At 33.1% G+C, this 21,068-nt stretch overlaps 2 protein-coding genes across 2 annotated transcripts; one reads left to right on the top strand and one right to left on the bottom strand.

Annotated features, from left to right (window-relative positions):
- Nucleotides 1-681: 681 nt before the first annotated feature.
- On the bottom strand, nucleotides 682-3,325 carry LOC112015537 (GDSL esterase/lipase At2g40250). The gene is made up of 3 exons (XM_024047945.2): nucleotides 2,708-3,325; nucleotides 1,563-1,836; nucleotides 682-1,006 (listed from the first exon to the last, which is right to left on the bottom strand). Exons 1-3 carry the CDS (start codon nucleotides 3,323-3,325, stop codon nucleotides 813-815), a joined length of 1,086 nt encoding a protein of 361 aa, XP_023903713.1. The 3' UTR covers nucleotides 682-812.
- Nucleotides 3,326-10,252: 6,927 nt separating this feature from the next.
- Nucleotides 10,253-20,602, top strand: LOC112015543 (UTP--glucose-1-phosphate uridylyltransferase 3, chloroplastic). The gene is made up of 17 exons (XM_024047949.2): nucleotides 10,253-11,012; nucleotides 12,053-12,233; nucleotides 12,325-12,474; nucleotides 12,647-12,808; nucleotides 12,912-13,084; nucleotides 13,199-13,265; nucleotides 13,875-14,041; nucleotides 16,115-16,273; nucleotides 17,570-17,661; nucleotides 17,771-17,865; nucleotides 18,159-18,236; nucleotides 18,484-18,579; nucleotides 18,949-19,023; nucleotides 19,111-19,202; nucleotides 19,386-19,548; nucleotides 19,944-20,004; nucleotides 20,271-20,602. The coding sequence occupies exons 1-17, from the start codon at nucleotides 10,330-10,332 to the stop codon at nucleotides 20,381-20,383; spliced, it is 2,607 nt and encodes an 868-aa protein (XP_023903717.2). The 5' UTR covers nucleotides 10,253-10,329; the 3' UTR covers nucleotides 20,384-20,602.
- Nucleotides 20,603-21,068: the final 466 nt, after the last annotated feature.

The following is a 21,068-nucleotide window of genomic DNA, read 5'->3' as shown; positions in this document are numbered from 1 at the left end:
TAATTTATATAAATTTTTAATTGATTTATAAATTATGGGAAAGTCAATTACAATATTTAAATTTTTTTCAAAAGATAAAATGTAAAATTCTTTTAGAAGCCAATATTAATGATATAGCATTACCAACTCTTAATATTAATATCCCAATTTTTAAAAATCCTCAAACAAAGTTTTGAAAACTTCATTAGTGTGATTTTTGGTTGCATCCAAAAGTATGAGTTTATTATATTGGTGAGTTGGTTAATGTGATAAAATCAACATATTAATTCTAATTATCCAAAATTTAGAGATCTGAAATCCTCTTCTTTTTTTATTCTTCTTCGAAAATATTTGAATATCATATTATAACTTTCAACTTTTTTTGTTCATATTATTTCCTTCTTGACTTAAATATTTATGGTAATAAAGTGCAATTGTTTTGTCTACCATGATTTTTTTTTTTTTTTTTTTAAAATAAACCATGTCACTTAAAAAATTTTTTGTTCATGCTTTCGCTCCCCTAGGTTCAAATCCTGATTCCATCCCTATGTGTGTGTGTATATATATATATATATAACAAAGTTGTGATGTGCTGTACCTAGTAATTGTTTCTCTTCAAGTCCCAAGCATGCACGATACATATAACCCACATTTTTTCACTGAAATTGGATAAATAAGGACCGGCCTCCATCTATACCCAGCCAATATTGAACAACTCAAATGAATACGAAAAGAATAAGATCAAAATAACATCTGCTAACTTCAATCCTCAATCATACTAATAACCTATATAATCATACTATATGTATGATACTTTATTTGGTCTATTTGGTCTAATCAACAAGATGAGGAAGCACATTCTGACTATATAAATTGGCGATAACCCGGTATGCTGCTTGTGTAGGATGCACTGCATCCCAGAATAGATATTTAGATGCGTCTGTGCATTTCAGGTCAATCGCATTGCATAGTGGACCCATCTCCACAAGTCCAGTCCCACAGCATGCTTGAAGTGTTTGCTCAAAACCTAGCACACAAAGCCAAATTAAGATCCTTTATGTCACTCAAACTTTAAGACAATTAATAATGTTTAATGCATATTGCTAAAATAGCAAAATGAAAAGAACCAAATGTTTGTTTGGCTAAAAACCTATTGAATACAAACTTTCATCTCACTTTCTATATTTTACTTTACATTTTACGAATTACATACATAAAGTAAAACATAAAAAATGAAACAGAAGATTTGTAATTAAAACTGATTCTACTACTCTTAGAAGTATTGACACTTCATTATTGATACTACTATTCTAGGAAGTATGAATACTTCCTTTATGGTGCCGTGTTGTATTCATATTTGCTTGTATCACTGTGTTGTATTCTACCTATATCTATACCCGTGTTCATGTCTGTGTCAATGCTTCCAAATTACTACTACACAACGTTCTGAGTATACCCATACTCATATTCATGTCCATATCCGTGCTTCCTAACTACTACTACACAACGTTTTGAGTGAAATAATATTACTGCTACTAATAGTAATAACACGTTTCTTAAGGCTGCAGATATATATAGCTTACCATATATATGTGGATTCATGATCATGTCCATCATGGGATTGTAAATATCAACATAAAGGACCTTGGCACGATGGTGTTGAGCTTGCAACCTTGAGGTTAGGTTTTGAAGCTTGTTATTGTAGGCCTGAGAGTCAAAGTTTTGATGATTGACACAAACACGTTGGAGCATGTGAAAGCTTGGTATGATGCTGCCTAATGTCACTTGCATTGGCAAACACCCAATTGGTGGAAGACCCGCCACCACAATCCTCCGTGCTCCTGCTCCATAAAGGCTCTGCTACCACAATAATATGCATGAACATGGTTGCTTCACTTGTTATCATAATTAGTCAAATATGCATATTCCACATTCAAAACAAAAATACAAATTTTAAAAATAAACATTCTCTCTAATTAAAAATATAAAAGAAATAATTTCATATAAATAATCGTTTTTTTTAGCAATTTTCATTCAAAGCAATGTTTCTGTGTAGTCAATTTATATTTTTTTCATTTTCATTTTTTATGTCAAAGCATACGATAACCATATGCTTGTTATATTATTACACTGTGTGCGGTCTACCTTATGTCAATGGGGGTGTTTTATATATGGGTAAAGCTTGTATCAATGCCTTTTTTGCATTGAAGTATTGAATACCATTCTACTCAGATACGCGTTTAGTTTTGTACATATGTCCGTATTAAAAAAAAAAAAAAAAAAAACACTTTATCTTCTATACATATCCCAGTGATACAAAATACCACAAAACTGCAAAATGGGATGGAAGCATGCACGTTGATGTAACAAAAGAAACTGTTAAGTAAAATCATCCTTTGAGGACCTTCAACCTGTCCTATTGGCAGACCAATTCAGTATGTAAGGCCATAAAATGCCATTTATTTGAACAAGAATCAATGAAAACCCTAGGCTCGTTTGTTTGATTATTATTATTAAAAGTCAATGGTTTCGTTTAAATTCTTTATGAGTTAAAATAAACTTAATAAACAAATGTAGTCGATCTCAATCTTCCAATATAATATATATCTTGATTAGTAAATATCCTAAATTTATATTCAGTAATAAATTGTTCGATAGCATATATTAATTTTGTCTAATTATTGAGTTAAAAATAATCAAAGCCAAGTCACCAAAAAATTTGACATACCTTAATAACAGATTCAAGTTTTTGGAGCAGAAGATTCTGATAATTATCAATTGTATATTCCAGTGCCCGTACTGGTATATCATAAAAGTTGAACATCATATCATTACTTCCAACACTGATAAAAAACAGTGCGTTTTTAACAATCTTTCTAGCCTTTTCTGCCCCAATTTTTTTTGCCATCCTTTGTAAAGCTTCTTCAAAGTATTTCAACTGTGTCTGCATATCCAAAGCGTGTGACAAAGCCACAGTCTCTGGGTCCAAACCTGTACCCGCTGACCCAAAACTAACACCAGTTAGCAAATCATTATCTGTCAAACTAGGGTCCAAGTAAGCCGGTAAGAGTTGCTTGAGGCCCAAGGAAGCAACTATGTAATCTGTTGCTAATTTTCCATTAGAAAACCTCCCTGACGACACATGGCCTGGCAAGTCTTGGCCATAGGGCTGGTGGTCACCACGGAAGATCGTTGTTATGTGGTTGTTGTTGCCCGAATCAATGGTTGAGTCACCGAAGGCGAAGACAGCAGTAATATTTGGAGTCGCTGTGGTAGGAATAATTGGCAGAGAAACTAAGAAAGAAATCAAGAAGATTGTGAAGAAGATGGCTTTCCTGGAATCCATCGTATTTTTTTTTTTTTTGGTTAACAGGAATAAAAAATTAGATTGATTTTTGGAAGAACGAAAGAGAATTTATAATAGGATTTTGGATTTTTAGAGTTTGGTATAAAATAGAATTGTATGCTTTTTATGATTCCATCTAAAGTGGTTGAGTTCGTATTAGATTGGAACTATTTTTGTTACATCTCAGTTTGTGTCACATTTAGTGATGTCCATTACTTGTACGTACTTGTTTTTTCAAATCATATCATATCATATACTATACTATATAATAAAAGCTGTAATTGTGCCAAGTGGCTATATCAAATTGAAGAAAAATTAAAGATTTTTTTTTAAAATAAAAAGTAAAAAAATTAAATATTATGTATATCACTATATCCTATTATAATTAGGATTTTTACTTAAAGTGTTTGTTGTTATCCATTATAATTAGGATTTCTAATTAACGTGTTTGTTGTTATCCCTTGAAAAAATGGAATAAAATAAAGCATATATATATATATATTTGAGAATGAAAGCATACATATTGTTAGAGTCCCATTTGATATAAAATTTAAATCCTTTTGAAAATATAATTGTTAAACAACGTGTTATATTGTCGTACTAAAAAAATAGAATTAATAAAAAAGGAAAGGTCATATGAATAGAATCAAAGGCAAAAAAAAAAAAAAAAAAAAAAAAAAAAAAAAAAAAACAACAACAACAACAACAACGTGTGATTGATGGTTGAGGCAACAAGGATATAAGATAGATTTTTTTTTTTTTTTTTTAAAGGATATATATTTTTAGATTCCCATTTGGTATAAAATTTAAATCCAATTGAAAATAGAATTGTTAATCAACATGTTATATTGCCATACTAAAAAAAAAAAAAAAGGAAGAAAAAAGAAAGGTCTTATGAATAGAATGAAAGGCAAAAAAAAGGTGATTGACGGTCCTAAGGAAATAGGATAAGATTAATTAAAACATAATTATCAAACGTAGAAAGTTTAAAATAAAATAAAAAATCCACAAAGAACAACACAACTTTATCCTAAGAAGTGATAAAACAATAGAAGTAAAGTTGATAAGAACAAATAATATGTTATATTTATCTAAAAAAATCATTGTAATCAAAATAAAATAAAAACCCCACAAAGAAGAAGAAGTTGTTATCAACATAACTTTATCCAAAGAAGTTATAAAATAACTAAAGAAAAGTATAACTACTTATATTTAAGAGAAATCTAATGTGTTTGAATAGCAATTAAAACTAAATTACCGTAAATATGCATCTACACTATCTTTTGTAAAAAAAAAAAAAGAAAACTAATTTGTAATAATCTATATCCCATCATCAAGAATGATTTACACTATCTAAAATAGCTAAATTAAACTCCACACATGTTTAAAATTTAATCTTTTCCAAAAAAATTTGTATAATTTCTCTCTCTTAAAATCCTATATCAATTAGGTTATGTTCATGGCTGGCCCAAGGCCTAGGCAAGTTAGGCCTAGGCCTAAGGCCCCACCAAAAAACAAAATTTTTCTTAGGAAAAAAGGCTCCACTTTTCCTAGTTAAAAGCCTAAATTTTTATAAAATTATATATATTTTCTAAAGGTTGTACTTTTTTTTTTATTAGTGATGTTAAGAATACTACAAATTTTACTATTAGCTTACAAATTGCCTTGTTCTTAATCACAAAAAAGTGATATAAACATTAATTAGTTAAATTGATGAAGTTCATCAATAAGAGACAATGTCACATTATATTTTGAACATTTTATAGCACTTTTAATTAGCACATTTTTCTTTTTCATTTCTATTAAGACTCTCAAAGTACGAGACCAATAGAACCTTAACTCAATTGAAACCCTAAAATATTTCAAAAATATGTTGCAAATATGTTAAATCATCAATTATAGATTAATCTCTGCTAATAGTTCAAGATTGATTTTTGTAAACTAATATCCTACAAAGCCACACACCAAATAATATCTCTCTCTCTCTCTCTCTCTCTCTCTCTCTCTCTCTCTCTCTCTTAAAATCAAAATATAAAATTAAAAATTAGATTACAACTTTATTTAACTATACATCTTCTTATATCCAAAATAAAGTATTTTTTTTAATCGCAATATATTTTTATTTCTTTTTATTAATATTTATAGTTCAACTATGATATTCAATTCTCTATATGAAATTCACATTAGTCTAGTTGGTATTATTTATGTATTTAATTTATCAAATTAACCTTAATTTGATTAGTATTAAATAATTTTATTTAATTAATATTTAGATATTAAAGACCCCGCATAAATTTTTTGCCTTAGGCCCCAAATTATGTTGGGCCGTGCCTGGTTATGTTCCATCTACTTTGCATGGGCAAAAATCATTTATTGTATCCAATGAATCTAAATTGTGCCATCACAAAAGGTAAGTACAATCTAGACACAATTTGTAACATTAAGATGAAAAGGCAAGGAAATTTGTGTTATTAATAGGTTCAATCTATCACCATATCACAATCTCAATCCAACAATAAACAACAAAAGTTAGTGATTCTCATACTTATTTTTTTAAAAAGGAACTGAAAACTAATTCTTAGTTTCATTATGGAATCAAATATTGTTTAGTTTTATTAGAAAATTGGTACGGTTGAAGAGAATTCTAAAGTTATACAATAATTTTTTTTTCTATTAAGAAAAAATATTTCATTAATTTATTATATCTCAAATACATTATTATATATTGTATTAAATAAGTTCTTGACTAAAACCGTGAAACGCGGGCATTCAACTAGTTTACCTACTAATTAGTTAATTTGTTTGCATGAAAAATTCCAGATGTATATATATCACATTAATTATCACCTTAATAAAAAACACGAAACACAATTGAATTCTTGGTTAATCAAAATTCCTAGTGGTTTCAGATTCAGAATCCTTGATGCTCCAAATTAATAGATTCATTTATCTATTTATTTTGATTGACAATAGATTTATATTTATAGGGTTTTAGATTAGGATAATACATGCTAAGAGTCGGTGCTTCATGCATAACTATTACTCTTACTCTTGATTATGAAAAAAAAAATACTCTTAGACTCTTAGTTATATTTCGAGACGCAGTAGGATATACAATTTGGATGTAATGCGTCTATGTGTTGTTGAGCGAGAGCACCTCATGTCCTCAGGGTAAAGCCGAAAAGCGACTTTAATGTGTGTGTGTGTGTGTGTGCGCACGCGCGCGCATTCATCCACAATTCACTCTTCAATAATCCATGAGAACCAATGTTTGACACACATACGGAACCCTGAAAGTTACTCAATCCGAGTTAACCTCAGTGAGAGCCCTGATGCATTGTCAATTGAGGGCACAAAAACTTGAAATATGAAGTACCCCTCATATATCGAAGAAATACAAGAGAAGGAAGCAATCTATACATTTTGGGCAAATTACAACTTATCTACTTGTGGTTTGGTGGTTTTAAATTTGACACTTTACCCACTTGAAGTTGGTTCAGTTAGATTTTTGTAAACACATTTATTAAAATCAAAACTAAATATGTAATTTTGCTCCACTTTTATGTCTCTCTTCTCCGAAAATGCCAAAAACATAATAATACAAGATCAAATAAGATAAAAAACAATTTAGCGAAACACTTGCATCATGAGATTTTAAGTCATGGTAGGCAACTTAAATTTTGATCAAACTTCAGATGAGTAAAGTGTCAAATTTTAAACTACAGGTAGGTAACTTAAATTTTAACCAAATCACAGATCGGTAAGTTGTAATTTGTCCATACATTTTTGTTTTTTTTTGAAAAATTGATGGGTATGTTATGATTGATATGTAATAAAAGCAAGTTAGAAATTTTAATTTGGGGGAGTCAACTTATATGATATTAATACAACAATCAAGAAAATACTAAACACACTCATACACTAATAATACTCTACTATAATAATTTTCTTACATATATCATAATAATTTTTTAAAACAATTTATCATCTTTTATAAATTTTAATGAGCATAGAAAAATATATATCTAAGTTTACAAAAAGAAACAATCACAATTGTAGGGTCTGGATTTGTAGCCCAAGCCCAAAAACAATAAAATTTGTAGAGCGTGGGTGATAGAGTAAGATTAACTATGGATCTAACAACAATTGATTGTGGCATGCAAGTAAAAACCAACGTAAAAGTACATGCAGAGGCTAAGCAAATTTGAATCCGAAGAGAATTTTTATTAATTCAGTACAAGTTACAGTTTTTGAGGTTCACTCTCGACCCCCTTCTTCTAGGAATCCTTCTTCTTTATATAACACCCTCTCATCTCATCTCCATCGTCCACTTGTTCTTCATCTAGGTTCCTACTTGAGTGCGTGTCATGTCATGTATCTTCTCCAGCTTTTGTGAGTGGCGGTAGATGAGGTTATCCTGTTCAAGGGTCTTCTCTACATTAATGCGGCCAGAAAAGTTGTTGCAGTGCATTTAATACAGTGGTGGCAACTTTTCCTTTAGATATTTCCTCATTCTTATCATCTCCAGATATACTCAGAGTTTATCTTTATCAATAGGAATGCTCGGAAGATCATTCTGACCTTCTACACGTTCGATTGATCCATACTATTCGCGTCCGAGGAATAAAATCTCTTCGAATGGACGGCGATCTCCTCGGATTGTAACTACCTTTCTTTTCTGGGGATCCTTCTTCCAGATGAGCGTTGCCCTTATCACCTCCTTCTCTTCGGATGTACAGTAATCCTCAAATGAGACCCTAGGCCCACTACGTTAGATTGGGCCTTTCTTCCCACAACAATTATTTCATTGTTCATTTTAAAAATATTTCTTATTTTATTAAATATTATCATTTGTAATATTAAAACTCCAATGTTTAACTACTATTTAGGCATTGTAATGAATTTGACATCTTGAATATGAATCAAGCAATACATTTAAAAACTTAAAAACAAAAATAACAAAAGCTTTAGTTCCAAAGAATATATATATATCTACAATTCCAAATGTTATACAACAATAAATCTAACTTACTGTTCATAACTCAAAGCAATCAAAAGAAAATTATAGTAGATCCAATCAAGTCCTCAAGTATTTAAATTTAAAAGGAGTAAAACATATCTAGGGTTTGAACCCCACTCACACCAAAATTTAATTGGTGTCTTTGATTAAAAAATAAAAAATAATCATTATGGGGCAAATGTCATAAGTTGAAATTGTATCCCCTCACACACACACACATAAAATGTTAAAAGGAGTAAATGAAACTTGTTTTTATTAAAAACTCTCTACTTAGACTTAGCCTTAAACAAGAAGAACTAACCCACTAGAAAAGTTAGGAACGAGCTAAAAAGGAAGATACACTATTCTATCATTATTTAAATAAATAAAAAAAGAGATTCTCTTTTTGTAGCAAACTTTTTTTTTTTATCGACTCATTTTGGACAACTTTTTTTGTGAACTATTGGGTTAATCAATTGTTTTTTTAGGGGGATCAACTCTTCTTTTTGAGATATAATATTTATAAAACACATAGATTCTATTCTTTTTATTAAAAAAAAAAAATTGGGGGTTGCACCCAAGAGCCCAAGGTGACTTCTCCCCTGCTAAAAATGATTTGTCTATATAAAAGTGATACTCCATCTATCAAAATTGAACTCTTCAAGAAGTTTTAAATTTTGTTGTGCTTAGCATTATTTTTTTAACATTCATAATGAACCAATACAATATTATCATTGGTTCTTAAATATAAAAATACAATATTATCATTACTATACCTTGCATTGAAAAGTTACAATAAGTATAAAATTCTAAATTAGATTAAAATTACATTGTTAAAAAGAAATTATATTTCACTGTATATTTCAAAAAAAAAAAATTATTGAAATTGAAATGCAACGTGCACAAAGTATACCTTTTTTTTTTTTCCTTTATCCAATTGTGTGTCTAACTGTCTACAGTTGTTATTGGACTGGCACACTGAGTTTTGGGTTCGCAATCTGAATGAGAGATAATTTAATCTGGCAAGTGGTGGTTTGGGCCTTTTGATTTTAGGGCCTTCAGGAAACATGTGGGTTTTCGTGTCCTATTCATCTAATCATCTTTGTGGTGCTGTGTACTTCTCCAAAAAAAAAAAAAAAAAAAATCTTTGTGGTGTTGCCTGGAGATTGGTTGGTTTTTTGTGTTGTGTGTGTTGCGTTTCCTCAAAAAAAAATCTTCGTGGTGGTGCGCGGGGATTGGTTGGTTTTTTTGGTTTCCCAAAGTCCCAATCCAATTTCATGGCATTTGCTTACCGGCTTTGCTTTTGGTCTGATTAATTTTTTGTTGTATGCCTTGTTGATGTTGTTGGGTGATTGTGGTAAGGTTTGGGCTTTTTGATTTGAGGGCCTTGAGAAAACATGTGGGTTTTTGTGTCCTATTCATCTAATCATCTTTGTGGTGCTGCGTACTTCTCAACAAAAAAAGAATCTTTGTGGTGTTGCGCGGGGATTGGTTGGTTTTTTGTGCTGTGTGTCGAGGGGATTGGTTGGTTTTTTGTGCCGTGTGTGTTGCGCGGGGATTGTGTTGGTTGGTTTTTTGTGTTGTGTGTGTTGCGCGGGGATTGGTTGGTTTTTTGAGCTGTGTGTGTTGCGCGGGGATTGGTTGGTTCTTTGTGGTGTTGTGTGTGTTGCGTTTCTTCAAAAAAAAATCTTCGTGGTGCTGTGCGGGGTTTGGTTGGTTTTTTTGGTTTCCCAAGTCCCAATCCAATTTCATGGCACTTGCTCACTGGCTTTGCTTTTGGTCTGATTAATTTTTTGTTGTATTCCTTGTTGTTGGGTGATTGACTAAAATCTAAAAAAACCCACATGTTTTCAAAAAAAAGGAAAAGGACACAACGCACTCCATCTGTATCTCTCGCTCTCTCTCTCTGTTATTACTTATAAGTATATGCTTCTAGCATCTCACTCTTGTCCCTCGTTCCCCTTTCATTTTTAAAACCAGACTCTCTCTCTACAGTGAATGAAGAATGGCGCACTCAACAACTTCCATTCTCCAACAGAACCACCGTTTCCTCTTCTCCTACAAATCCAAAGCTTCTAACCCTCACTTCTCCTTCCACTCTCTCCACCTCAACAAGCCTCTCCTCCCTCTCTCTTCCTCTCTCTTTTCCTTTCCTTCGTCTCCGTCGTCTTCGTCTTGCTTTGTCCCGCGCTCCTCCACCGCGCCTGTAGAGTACGCGCCACCGACGCCGGACTTCAATTTCCTCCGGGAAATCTCCCGCCTCAAGAACCTCCGCTCCAAGCTCTCCGTCGCGAAGACCGTCGAGGACAAGCTCGCGGTGGTCGACAGAGACGAGAGAGTGAAGCGATTCTTCCAAGGCTTGAGCCGGAGCAGGGTCGCTACTGTTTTGGCTTCGCTCAATGTGGACTCGTACGGATTGTTTCTGGTGAAGTGCGTGGTCGCGGCGGGGCAGGAACACGTGCTCGGCTTGGAGTTCGAGGTGAGCGAGTTCGAGTCGGCGTGGAGCGATATCAAGAGCGCGCTTTACGCGTTGGTGGAGATGATTGAGAAGCTCGATAATGGCAGTGAGCGTTCGGTGAGTAACACTGGTTTCGGTTTGAAAAGCGAAGAAGTTGGAGATTTTGAGAAGCTGTTGAAGACTCTTGGGGAAATTGAACGGTTCTATGATTGCATTGGAGGAATCATTGGGTGAGTTTTCATTTTAATTTCGTTCCATTTGTTTTTTTTATAATTAATGTGAATTGGATTGAAGCAATTGAAGTAATGGTAGTTGTTGATACTGTTATTGGTTATAGTGAATTTATTGAAGTAATGGTAGTTGTTGATATTTGTTATTGGTTAAAGTGAATTTGTTTTGTTGTGTGTTTTGGTACATGTGGATTGGCTATACTGATTCATGATTAATATAAAGCTTAAATGATTATGTTAAGAGTGAATTAATGTTAAGTGTCCAACAGAAGCCACACATGTGCTGAGTTACTAATGAGGCTGCCACAAACCAAGTTATGCATATGCATGCAAGTATAAGTTGTGTGTGTGTCCGCCTTGTGCAGCTGGGTTTAGCTTGGGGAAAGCATGAGTACAAGTGTGCTAACCCATTTCAAAGTGGTTACAAGCCCATGTATGACAAGTCATCAAATGTTTCCGCATGTGTGATAATTAGCGAGTGTTTGGATTGCGCTGAAATGAAAAGCACGTCTGCGCTTGTTTGTTTTGCTGAAAAAATGTGGCTGTCACAGCACTGTTTATGGATCCACAAAAGTCATCCAAACATAGATTTCAATATAAATTTGGGTCCCACATTATTATTCATACATTTAAAAATTATTTTGCTTCAGTGTTTTTAAGCCTTTGCGTGTAAAGAGCTTGAGAGCTCGAACGTGAGTACTGAATTTAATTCTCATTGGGAGAAGATAATACCTTTTGTGTTGCATGGGTCAATACAGCTATGTGGTTGAATTTAATTGGGAACCTAAGGTATAAAACATAGGGAATTGTATTTAATTTTGCCCTTTTAGTACTTCCGTATGAAATGCCTTGTCTCTTTCCATGTATGGTAATTGAAGTCACAAATTTCTTACTTAAAAATGAGTAGAGAATTTAAAAAGAAAAAAGAAAAAGAAAGAGATGCTTGCTGTTTTTGCTACTATGGCACTGCATTTCAGGAATTTAATTTGTTGATGTATAGTCTTGTATTTTGATATTTTTTAGTTGTTCACTTTCTGCAGATATCAGATTACGGTGCTTGAGCTTCTTGCACAAGCAACATGTGAAAGGGAGACAATAAACTGGTCCCATCACATAAATAAATTAATGGAATGCCAATTTACAGAAATTCATGCTCCTAGAGGACTTGACCTTTCTCAAGATACAGAATATGCATCTCAAGCAGCTATTTGGGGAATTGAGGTTAGTGCTTTCTAATAAGAGCATATATATTTATTTAAAGGAAGATATGTGTCACAGATTGTCTTGAACTACATGATCTTATCCTTTTTAGGGCTTGCCAGACCTAGGTGAAATCTATCCTTTGGGAGGCTCCGCAGATAGGCTTGGTTTGGTTGATCCTGACACAGGTGAATGTCTTCCTGCTGCAATGCTTCCTTATTGTGGACGGACTTTATTGGAAGGTCTTATAAGAGATCTTCAGGTATAAGACCTTGGTTAGTAAAGCCTGGAAATATTTGTTTAAGATGCTTGACACTCTCCCCCCAAATATTAAAAAAAGAAAAGAAAAAGAAAAAGAATGAACCATCACTGAAATATGTTATTTTGGATTCTGAGATAATGTGCATCTTATTTTTGTATGTTTCAATCGCAAGGCTAGAGAGTTCTTGTACTTCAAGATGTATGGAAAACAATGTATCACACCTGTTGCAATCATGACAAGTTCTGCAAAGAAAAATCATGAACACGTCACTTCTCTTTGTGAAAGACTTGGATGGTTTGGAAGAGGTCAATCAAGTTTCCAATTTTTTGAACAGGTTTTATGTTTAAAACTATGAGGATATCTTCCACTTTTTGCTTTTCTAATAGTTTATGCTATTTGAGTAATGAATACTTCAAATTTATTATGTGAACTGTCAGCCTCTTGTTCCATCAATTAGTGCGGAAGATGGCCAATGGGTGGTGGCTAAACCATTCACACCTGTATGCAAACCTGGTGGTCATGGTGTTATATGGAAGCTTGCTTATGACAAAGGCATCTTCAAATGGTTTTATGATCATGGAAGAAAAGGGGCAATAGTCCGACAAGTCAGGTTAGCCATAAATAGTATTTTTAATGCCTTTAAGTCCATTATTTATCGTCAGCTGCAATTTTATAGTTGGGAAGCCAGACTCTGGACATTACTTAGACTCTGGTGTCCTTGCAGTAATGTTGTTGCTGCCACGGACGTGACACTTTTGGCATTGGCGGGAATCGGTTTACATCATGGAAAGGTAGGCTTGCATTTGATTGTTGATCATATCATTCTCTTTCGGAGCACCAACTTACTGATAGCTAGGTACAATTTTGTCAGCTAAAAAGCATTTAGGCATTGGACTTTAGCTAGTATGCACATTTACTTTGTCTATGTGATAAGTCCACTTCCAATTTTTTAAATTTTTAGTTCAGTAGAAACAGTTGCTACCTATATCAGACATGTGTCTACACCTTTATATGGACAACATTAATGCGGTTAATACATACATCAGCACACATCCAGATTTGAACTAAAATTTGCATATATTTATTAATTTTCAGCTGTATGCCAGTAGTTAATCTATATAATTTGTCTATTGGTTAAGCATTTTGATACATTTTTATTTATAAGTATGCTCAGTACCATTAAGCTTTGGCTCAAAAGGCACTCCTTCCAACAAAGAATGGGGAGGAGAGTGAGGTCATGGGTTCAACAGACTTCTGAGTCTGACATGGCCAATAAGGTTAAAGAATACTTGTATAATAGTGGCTGACATGGTTGCATGTGATCATGCCATGTTGCATGGAGTCTCACATTATGGGGGACTTCAAGGAGAAGGGAATATAACTAACTTCAAATGTTACAGAAACTGGGGTTTGCATCCTGTGAGCGACGATTGGGGGCTACAGAAGGAATTAATGTTCTAATTGAGAAGAAAACTCTTGATGGGAGGTGGGCCTATGGTGTGTCATGCATTGAATATACCGAGTTTGACAAATTTGGAATCACCAATGGATCTCTTTCTCCCAAAAGGTAAACATTTATTTATTTCTCAGGATTTTCAATTTGTTGTTTATGGTGTTGATTTGACTTAGTTCTAGCTCTAAACAAGCACAATGACTCGTATGCTTTTTTATATTGTGTGTGTCATGTTTGGCATTATTTACTATCTCAGTTTATACCATATAATCATTAAAATGACACCATCTATCCAGGATCTTAAGGAATTCAGCACTCTGTTAGATTTCTTGATAAGATCTTAAAGGGTTCTTGAATAGGTGTTGATGTATAAGGGTTAAGGTATTGGATCTTGAATATATTTGATGGCTGTTTGGTGTTAAAACAGTGAATAGGTAGCAACAACTTTAAGCAATCAACCTAGGAAAGAGAAGGCAATCATACCCTCAAAACTTAAAATAAGTTGTTGGAAATATTCTTACGTTATTTATCAAAAAAAAAAAAGCAATTCTAAGGTGCCAAGAAACCACACTAATACTAGAACATGATTCTCGATTTCCTTTTAATCTTTTTTTCCAACAAACTCCTTATTGTCTGGATTCCCTAGCTCATAGATAACCTAAAATGTCATTCAATGTGTATGCCTCCAAATATTTTTCTGGTCACCTCATAGAAATGTGTATTGTCTTAAAAAAAGAAATTTTAATGTCTGCTGTTTAATGTTTTGCATGAATAGAGTTTTGGGAGTCAGGATCTTGGTACTGGGTTTTGCAGTTTTGATGCAATAGAATTTGAGAGGCAAGGTGGAAGTAATACTATGATACATCACATCAAGACTGTAAATTGTATTGAATTTGGTATCAAAACCAATACAATTTTTTTAGCACACAGCTGGAAAGTAAAACCTCCTGCAAATTTTTATTGACCCTAAAGTTATTATTTATAAAAATAAAAATAAAAAACCGAAGAAAGAAAATTATCTTCTTGCAGCTGAAACAACACTGTGCTCAATATTGCGATGATTAATTGGATCTTAAAAGTCTAGGCATCCTACATTAAAAAACCACATTACAAAGAAGTAAATTTTCTGAACTTTATAATTATTTATGCGGATCATCTAGTGTACCTTCTCAGAAAAGCAATTTGAGTTTCTAATTTTGTTCTCCAATGTGGCCACACTTAGAGGAGAGGAGCTAGCATAGAGTTAATTTTGGGAAATCGGCTGCCTTTCTTTAGAGTGCATCTTCTGAATAATGTCTGTTTTAGAATAAGAGCTAAATGATTAAATTCACTATTTTCTAATAGTTTGACTTTTGGGACAAGTAATTTATCATGTTATAAATGCATGTGGTCTTTAGTTCAAACCATGTCTAATCTACCTTTAATGCTAGAGGCTTGAAGAGATACCTATTCTAATTTACTATTATTTTATTTTGTATTCTTTTGGTCAATTAGATTTTTATTAGGTGTCAATTAGATTATTAGTATTTTATTTTATTAAGCTCAATGTTATTTTTAATTCAATAATTGGGATTTCCCAAGCAATTAAAATTAGGCTTTCCTATGTCAATGAGTAAAGTATTGTGCTTCCTTTAAGAGGGAGATTAATTTGATGAATAGAATTTCTAGTGAAATTTAGAATTTCTATTGAATTGTCTCCATGGTTTGGTGCCAACTCTAGCCAACCCTAGCTGTTGACTTCTAGAGGTTTTTTTCATGCTTGGTGCTGACTCCTAAGTCTCCTATCTTCATTGTCAACCTCCTATTTAAAGAAGTTAAAAATCCCACATCTTCGGCCCCACTTATTAATGGGGAAGAAAAGTGGTAGTTTATCATTGTTAAAAGGGATTTTTTTTCCCTTCTGATAAGAAGTATGATTGCTTTATTGAAGAAAATACAAACACTTTATGTTCATGATGATGAACACAAAGGGTATGGAAAAATTATAATATATCTTATCTTATTTTGTATCAATTGAAATAATTTTTTGTTTGAGTTTGACTTATTACTTTGAGTCACAAAATTGGTGTATCTTTTCTTTTATTGCATGTTCAATCTTCTTCATTTTTTTTTTTTTTTTTTGAGAGGATCTTTTAATATGAGGATCTCAGAAATCTTCCAATGTCATCCATGTCTTCTGTATTCAAGTTTGCAGGAAAAGTTTTCTGCCAACACGAACATCCTATATGTGGATTTAGCATCTGCAGAGTTGGTTGGATCAAGCAAAAATGAAAACAGTTTACCAGGCATGGTGCTGAATACAAAAAAGCCAGTTGTATATGAGGATGCTTTTGGAAACAGGCATAGGTACGTACTTTCATCAAACTTCTAGCTGCTGTTTTAAAGTTTTATTTCTTATAGTACCATATCAATGGGAGGTGGCTGTGTTCTGCATGAAAATTGCTTAAATGTGCATCCTGCAATATATCAAGCCAAATGGCAAATGTTCAAACTATGAAAAGTGTAAACATCCGTGCCATCACTTTTATTAATGTGCTCTAGGATACGAAAACCATCACAAGGTACATTTTGTGAAAATGCAGACAGCTTCTTTTATATATTATATTTGGTTCAAAAGGTATTCTTCTGATCTGTCAATGAGCTCTAGCTCAAATGACACTTCCTCTTTGCATGATAATAGGATGGAGGGAGAGGTCATGAATTCAAAACTCACAACATGCACGTGCAACTTACCAATAGTAAAAAAAAAAATCTTTTGATATTTGTAAATTATCCATAGCTGTATTTATTATTCTTGAGAACCTATAAAATATTTCAGTTACTTATCCCTAAATAATAATAATATTCTTGAGAACCATTATCTGCCACATATAGATGTAAGCCTTAATTGAGACTGATGTTTAAATCCAAGTCTATAGCAGATATGTGTGGTTTAACATTGGTCTAGTAGCCATTGTCACTGACACATGCTGTCATTTATAAAATTGCTTAATAGTATTGACAGCACGATTACGGAAGAGTAAAACATTGTAACATGTGGTATTGCTTAAATGATGGCACTCATCAGATTCAAAATGTGGGTTGGATGCTTAATTTTGAAACATGTTCAAGATTAAATTTGTAGAGAGAGAGAGAGAGAGAGAGAGGCAAAACTGTGGGCTGGTCAGAATCGGAGAAGTCAAGTCTTGGTTTCCCAATTCATACATTTCCTTGAGATTAGGTTTCCTGAAAATTTTATAAGGGAGGCATTTTAAAATTCCTTTGCTGGAGACGTCCAGGGTTCCAACAGAAACCAAGAGATTTGTAATTCAACTGCACTTCCTAGTGTTTCCAACAAATACATCTATCGTTCAAGTCCCCCCCCCCCCCTTCACTCATTGTAACTATTGAATTATGTAAAAATAAATATCCAACAAATACATCTATCGTTCAAGTCCCCCCCCCCCCCTTCACTCATTGTAACTATTGAATTATGTAAAAATAAATAAAAAATCCTTTATTGGACATCTATAATTTTTTTTTGACACTGTTTATATTAATAGCTAGGCTTTAATTGTCTGCATTAGTTGTTATATTTGTCATCACTGATATTATGCTGAGTGATTGCTAACTGCTAACCACATTTTTCTTTTGATGTGATAGTGTCTCTGGTGGAAGATTGGAATGCACAATGCAAAATATTGCAGACAACTTTTTCAATACAAGTTCATCCCGTTGTTATAACAGAGTGGAAGGTATATCTTTGTTTATTATTATTATTATTATTATTATTTTCTGTTTGCAGTTTGTGAATTCTTTTCCATGTTTAGCATCCTTTGTGATTATTGGCTATGTTATTTGCAGAAAAGTTGGACACATTTATTGTGTATAATGAACGAAGAAGGGTCACATCATCTGCTAAGAGGAAAAGAATACGTGCAAACAAGTCATTACACCAGGTCATGCTTTTTAATTATGCTAAGTCGCGATGTTCTCAAAGCGTACGTTAAAGTTCTATGTCATTTTTAATATGTTGGGTCTTGAAGGTCCTGAAAAAGCTGAAGTTAATTGACTTGGTAATCTGAAGTAACTTAAATTTAAGCGTTTAGGAAAATTTTCCAAGTCCTGGGGCAGAAATTGGACCAAAAGTAAAGCTTAATCCTTGCAATTCCTGCAATTCATAGCACAGACTAGTTATTGAACCTGATAATTCTCCCATTATTAATATGTTTTAATTTTAATTTGTGTGCAGACTCCAGATGGTTCACTTTTGGATATATTACGAAATGTACATGATCTTCTTTCCAAGTGTGATATTAGACTTCCTGTGGTAAATCCTCATAAATCTTCTGCAGTATTAATGCAAAATTTTCCCCAGTTAATTTGAGTGGGATCTTGTTGCATATTATGCTATCCCGCCACAAATTATTGCCCCATATTCATTATGTCTTGTTCACAAGTCTTGAAAATGTGTTGGTGAATTTCATTTTATGGCTACATTCACTTTTTTTTTTTTTTTTTGGTAAGTATTTTGTAGCTACGTTCACGTTAAGTGTTTTCATTTTACCATGATGCAGATTAAAGGTAACGATGAATATGTTGATTCTGGACCACCATTTCTCATCCTTCTGCACCCTGCTCTTGGCCCACTCTGGGAGGTCTCAAGACAAAAAGTAAGCTTACAGTACTGGTTGTCATGTGTTTTATGGGTCGTCTGTCTGTCTGTCTGTCTCTCACTGAAAATAGTGTGTAAATCTAGTTAACTAGGTTGTATATGATAATCCAAACTAACTAGAAACATCATTGCTGGTTGTTTATTTAGAGTGTCGCATTCACACATTTCTTGTACTAATATAAAAATTTCATCTGTACCCATAGATGCTTCCATTGTCTGATATGCTGTTATAATTGAGAGGGTTTTTCTTAAATCCATTGGTAACTAAAGGTTATATTGTTTTCCTTGCCATCAATGGATAAATGAATCACTCAAATCTGGAGCAACAAAGGTTAATTTTTTTCCTTGATTCTCTTCATTGTCTCAGTTTCATGGAGGCTCCATATCCATGGGCTCTGAGCTACAAATAGAGGTTGCAGAGTTTTTGTGGAGGGATGTTCAGGTTATTCTATTCAAATAAATACTAAATTGAAAGAATGCTGGGTTATTATTTTCTAGCTGATCTTGTTTCTCCCTTTCTCTACTTCAGCTTGATGGAAGCCTGATCATTGAAGCTGAAAATGTTGTGGGGTCAATCAGGATTGATGAAAATGGTGAACCTATCCTAAAATATGGGCAGAGGTAGCACGGTGTTTGCATTCTTCTGTTTAATTTATAAAATTTATTTTCTTAAATAGGGTAAATTGATACAATTAATAGTTGAGGGAAAAAATTAAACTTTTTCCAATAGTTGGGAGGACTATATTAGTAATTTAACCTTTAAATATTGTAGCTAGCAAATTCTGAGCATGTTATTCTGGCTAGGTGTGGAAGATGTAAATTGCAGAATGTCAAGGTACTGAATAAGGGAATTGACTGGGGTTCTGGAAACAACATATACTGGAAGCATGATGTGCAGCGCTTTGAGGCATTTAAGATCATACTGCATGGAAATGCTGAATTTGAGGCAACTGATGTTATCTTACAGGTTAGATTTTTTGTGAGATTTGTATGGATTTCATGGTAGGATAGATAAATTTCTCAGGTATTATGGAAGGGAACTGTATCCGTACAAAATTTCAGTTTGTTAGATGCCAGGAACCAGGTCCTACACATAATACTCTGTGCTTAGAGAAATAATAATCCAGTTTATTACATTCTTGGAAAGTTAAAAGAGTAAAAGACTTATGTAATATCTAAATATTGGATGGTTGCAAATTTTCATCATTCAATCAAATGGCTAATTATTTTTATATGTGAGTTCTGCTCAATGGAATTTTCTAGTTGTGCTCACATGTGGCCCTTTTTTTATGCTATTAGCTGGTTGTACAGATATCTTGCTTAGATTAGTTGTAATTCCTTTTACTGCTTTTTATGATGCAGGGAAATCAAGTATACGAAGTTCCAAATTGCTACAAACTGAAGATCACACCAGGCAAATCAGGTTTCGAGGGTTTTCTTTAAAGCATTGGCATTTCCATTATCAACATTTAACTACTCTTATAAGGAATATATATGAATTTTGAGTCATTTTGATTTTGGTCCTAATGTTTAAAAAATATTGATTTTGATTTTTTTAAGTTTGACAACGTTTTTAATCTCGTCTCTCTTTAAGCATGAAATCATTATCACATGCACATGCACTCATGTCCTTTCCTTGAGATGATGGTGAACACAAGCGATTCATTTGTGATTTTCATTGAAACTCAGGTTTATCAGTCCAGTTGGACCCTATTGAACAGAGTATGATGGACAGTGGAAGTTGGTTCTGGAACTACAAGATAAAAGGCACACACATTCAGCTGGAATTGGTAGAGTTGTAAATTACGTACTGGCTAGTCTTAACACCTCCCCTAATGTGAATCTTGGTTCACAAATGGTTGTGGAGCACACCTTCATTTTAGCGATCAGTTCAGATCTGATTGGCTCAACGGAAAGTTAAATTATATCCCTATTCTGATATATTTTGTTGTAACATATTGCATTGGAGGCCTGTATATATATATATTTATTTATTTAAAATCTTATATATAGTTAAATTATATCCCTACTCGTATATATATATATATATATATTTAAAGTCTTACACACAGTTTGAGCCTCGTCAAACTTGTATGTTCGGTGGTTTCTTTCTTTCTTTCTAGTCCCTTGTGAATATTTATATTAATATTTGGTTTGTCTTATTAGGGTGGCATGAGACTTGGGTAATGGGAGTTTGGGACCTCTACTCTAGTATTGATTTTTTTTTTTTTTGGACATTGCAACTTGAAATTTTTGCTAAATAAAGTAGTCAACAATCACAAAAAGATGGCTTTTACTCTCATTCATTGATCCTACAATATCTATTATTTAGCAGAATGGTACCCTTTAATTTGTATTTGTTTTCATAATCTACTCACCTTGCAAGTGACGCACTGATAGCCGGGTTTGTTTGGTAATGTTAAATGATCTGCCTACTCTAATCTCTAATTTCAATCATTCAAGAAGGTATCATGTTTGTCACTTATA

The sequence above is a fragment of the Quercus suber genome, unplaced genomic scaffold (assembly GCF_002906115.3).
Source record: "Quercus suber isolate HL8 unplaced genomic scaffold, Cork oak 2.0 scaffold_569, whole genome shotgun sequence".
Taxonomy (NCBI): Eukaryota; Viridiplantae; Streptophyta; class Magnoliopsida; order Fagales; family Fagaceae; genus Quercus; species Quercus suber.
Note: the sequence above shows the minus strand (reverse complement) of the source record. Positions and strands in the feature narration are given on the sequence as shown.

Bases quoted from the DNA above. Each gene is read 5' to 3' on its own strand.
- LOC112015537 (XM_024047945.2), bottom strand. From the start codon at position 3,325: ATGGATTCCAGGAAAGCCATCTTCTTCACAATCTTCTTGATTTCTTTC. The intron at 1,837-2,707 runs GTATGTCAAATT...TTGTGGTAGCAG, and splicing joins AACTTGAATCTGTTATTAAG to AGCCTTTATGGAGCAGGAGC. The intron at 1,007-1,562 runs GTAAGCTATATA...TTTGTGTGCTAG, and splicing joins CATGAATCCACATATATATG to GTTTTGAGCAAACACTTCAA.
- LOC112015543 (XM_024047949.2), top strand. From the start codon at position 10,330: ATGGCGCACTCAACAACTTCCATTCTCCAACAGAACCACCGTTTCCTC. The intron at 13,266-13,874 runs GTAGGCTTGCAT...CAAATGTTACAG, and splicing joins TCGGTTTACATCATGGAAAG to AAACTGGGGTTTGCATCCTG. The intron at 14,042-16,114 runs GTAAACATTTAT...TCTGTATTCAAG, and splicing joins GGATCTCTTTCTCCCAAAAG to TTTGCAGGAAAAGTTTTCTG.